The following is a 3,314-nucleotide window of genomic DNA, read 5'->3' on the forward strand; positions in this document are numbered from 1 at the left end:
TCACTGGCCTCCTCTTCAGCCTTTCTGCTTCCACCCTTGCCACCTTTCATTCTCGTTGTGGCAGCCTGAGGAGCTCTATGTTATAAATGATCCCAGGTCACTCTTCTGTTTCCAGTCTGCCCCCACTAGCTTCCCATTGCCATCAGGGTCAAACCCGACATCCTTCCCAAGACCCTACAAAATCTCCGTGACCCGATCTTGCTGATCACTGTGGTCTCACCTCCCGATGACTTCCCCATCCAAACCTCCCTTCCTGCTCTTCCCTGGACTCGTTTTTTATGGTGAGATTTTTTGCTATATGGGATATGCGCTCACTGGAGAGACAGAGAGAGAGAAAGTGAGAAATCATCCCACCTTCCTTTCCCCCCCAAGGGAGGATGTCCACACTGCAATCCCCTCTCCTCTGTTCTTCTCTCAGGATTCTGGGCACACATGCAAACACACCTGGCATGAGTTTCAAGCCTTTGGGTCTGAGACTTGAGCTGTAATTGACCATGTGAGAGTAGTAGCCTAGAGTCCTGATTCTGTGATGAGCAAGGGGGTATTATCTCATTTAACAGCACTGGTGTCTTTCCCTCCTCCCATGCCCATGCTGTGTGTGCCTTCACCCAGACTCCTACCAAGCCTGTTCATTTTGCTTAAGATCACCCAGAGTATAGTGAGCCCTTGGAGCTACTGTAGTTACACTTCAGAGTCATGTGGAAGGAGAGAAGAAAAAGGAAGAGCAGAGCGGGGGGAGCCTAGGGGAGTTGTAAGCTGTTCACTAGGCTTTTACCAGTGCATTAGCATCTCAGTATGATCTCTACATGGAAATTTCTAGAATGTTTTGATATTTTGCTGTTAAATTAATGTTGGAAAATCACAGACTTAAACAACAACTAAGGGAGGAATTAAACCAGTATTTACCTAACACAGAGATTATTTAAAGACTATTATAAAACTATGACTTAAACCTTATTAGAGAAATGCTATGACACGTAACAATCTCTGGATAATGAAATTATTTCAAAATATCAGTCTCCAAGAACAGTCATCATTAACACGATGTGAACGTCACCCTCATCGTGGCCTGTACATGGACTCTGGTGGCATGTGGATGAATTTTTAATAAGCACTACTCAGTGCAGTTTTACTTAAAATTAACTGATGGAAAGGAACTGAAATGAGACTGGAGGAACTTCTGAATTTCAGTTAAAAGTGCTTTTATCACAAGAGCCTTCCATGTATGTAATACTTAAACTCATAGACTTTCAAGGCTTTTCATAGTTTTTCAGTGTGCTTGCTGTAATTTTTAACCTAGTAGAAAGATATCTTAGATTTTATCAACAGTGTAGGTCATAAAGAAGGAAACTATGCTGAACCTCTATTTTTCCTTTTCTTTCCTGATCAGTGCCATCCTCTGGTCCCCAAAACTTGCGTGTCTCAGAGGAATGGTATAATCGGTTGCGCATTACATGGGATCCACCATCTTCCCCTGTAAAGGGCTATAGGATCGTCTATAAACCTGTCAGTGGTAAGTAAAAATTAAAAAAAATATATTGATCTATGCATAAGGATATAAAATGTCTGTTAAGTAAATTGCTTTGTTTTAATTTTCTATGTTTAGTTTTACTTTTTAAAGAAGGAAGACCCTCTTACCTGTTTAGAAACAAATGGTTTTCCAGCACAGTATTTAGACAGATATGATCAGAATGATGAAGCTATGTCTCACATCAAAAACTACCAGGCATGTCCATGGGTAGAATATATACAGTTGACCTAATGCACCTTAGACAGGGAACCTGCCTAAAGATGCCTTGACTCTATAGGAATAGGAAGCTTTATGAGTCGATGGCTATATAAGCTCTAAACTTTTGGAACACCTAATTTCAAATTTGTCTTTCTTGAACTATTCTTGAATTCCTTGGGGGAAATTCTATTTACCAACTCTTCAGTTTTACTTAAAATTAATTGATGGAAAGGAACTGAATCAGTGTCCTCATTTTAGAAACTATGTTGGGAGATAAAGGTCTACCAAAGAAGTGAAATACTTTCCTACCATCCTCTAAGCCGCCTCTCTCTACCTCCCACATCATTTCATCTTGCAAGACAAAGAATGACCCAAATAGGGAGTGACCAAAACCTTGGTTCATGAGCCTGTGAACAAGGGCCATGGGCACCAACCCTATCACAGTGTCAGTTCTCCATATTTGGCTCTCCTGTGGAAGTTTACACTGGAAACTAAAGTAAGCAGTGTAAAGGTCTTCTCAGTTTTCTAGGCCTCAGTCTCCAGTACTCTGGTAGTTCAACAGGAATGAGTTCTCCAGTTATTTTTCTTAATTTTGTAGGAATAATCTAAAATTATTCTTTGGACCCTTAAGAAATACTTTTTGCCCTAAAAAATTCCATTATCCTAAATCTGTTATCTGAGATGTTGTTCTTGCCCCTAACTAATTTTTAGCCTTTTCTAACAGCCCAGTTGCTATTGTCTGCAGGCCATACAACAAATAGACCCCATCTGTAGTTCCCCCAGACAAACATTTTTATGAATCATGAAACTAAAATGAGAATAGACCGTGGATACGCTTGTCTGCTCCGTACCGAAGCCTCAAGACTCACCACCAGTTTTTTGTTTCTTTGCTTTAGACCTGAAGCATGTTATTCTGTAAGACAGCTTTGCGAAATTAATTCTTTAGAGCATGTTAGAAATCTCCATCAGACTTTTTGAGTAAAAAGTATAGGTTGAGTATCCCTTATCTGAAATGATTAAGACAGGAAGTGTTTCAAATTTAGGGTTTGTTTGGATTCTGGAAAATTTGCATACACATCATGTGACATCTTGGGATGGGACCCAAGTCTAAGCACAAAATTCACTAATGTTCACATACACCGCATGCACATAGCCTGAGGTAATTGTATGTGGTATGTATGTACTGGAGCATTGTTCTTCAATGTCACATGAGGTCAGGTGTGGGATTTCCCACTCCTGGTCTATATTTGGTGCTCAAAAATGTTTGGGTTTTGAAGAAATTTTTATTTTAGATGTGGGAAAAGGGAGGCTTGAACTGGGGCTTTCCTTTAGGCCAGCGGTTCCTGATTGCTGTGCTTTGCCCTCCAATGAAGACATTTTTAATCATTGTAACTGGGGTGCATGGGAACTTGCTACTGGCATTTACTGGGTACTGCTAAACATCCTACTACTTACAGTACTCTCCCACCTCCGAATAAAGAATTTTCCACTACTAAATGTCAGTAGTGCTAAGGCTGAGAAATCTTGTTCTAGGCGTTCCAGGGGAAGAACTATCTGGTCACTTGCATAGTATGGCTGAGTCATT

General features: G+C 40.5%; 1 protein-coding gene across 1 annotated transcript in view; it reads left to right on the top strand.

Moving 5' to 3' along the window:
• The window catches only part of COL14A1 (collagen type XIV alpha 1 chain), a gene marked incomplete at its 3' end in the record, with an annotated part of 142,763 nt that overhangs the window by 99,825 nt on the left and 39,624 nt on the right, over nt 1–3,314 (top strand). Inside the window, exon 21 of the mRNA XM_006140062.2 lies at nt 1,391–1,513. Coding sequence (XP_006140124.1) covers nt 1,391–1,513 — 123 coding nt within the window. The remainder of the gene's footprint in view (nt 1–1,390; nt 1,514–3,314) is intronic.

Source organism: Tupaia chinensis, unplaced genomic scaffold (genome assembly GCF_000334495.1).
Source record: "Tupaia chinensis unplaced genomic scaffold, TupChi_1.0 Scaffold000017_1, whole genome shotgun sequence".
Lineage (NCBI taxonomy): Eukaryota > Metazoa > Chordata > Mammalia > Scandentia > Tupaiidae > Tupaia > Tupaia belangeri.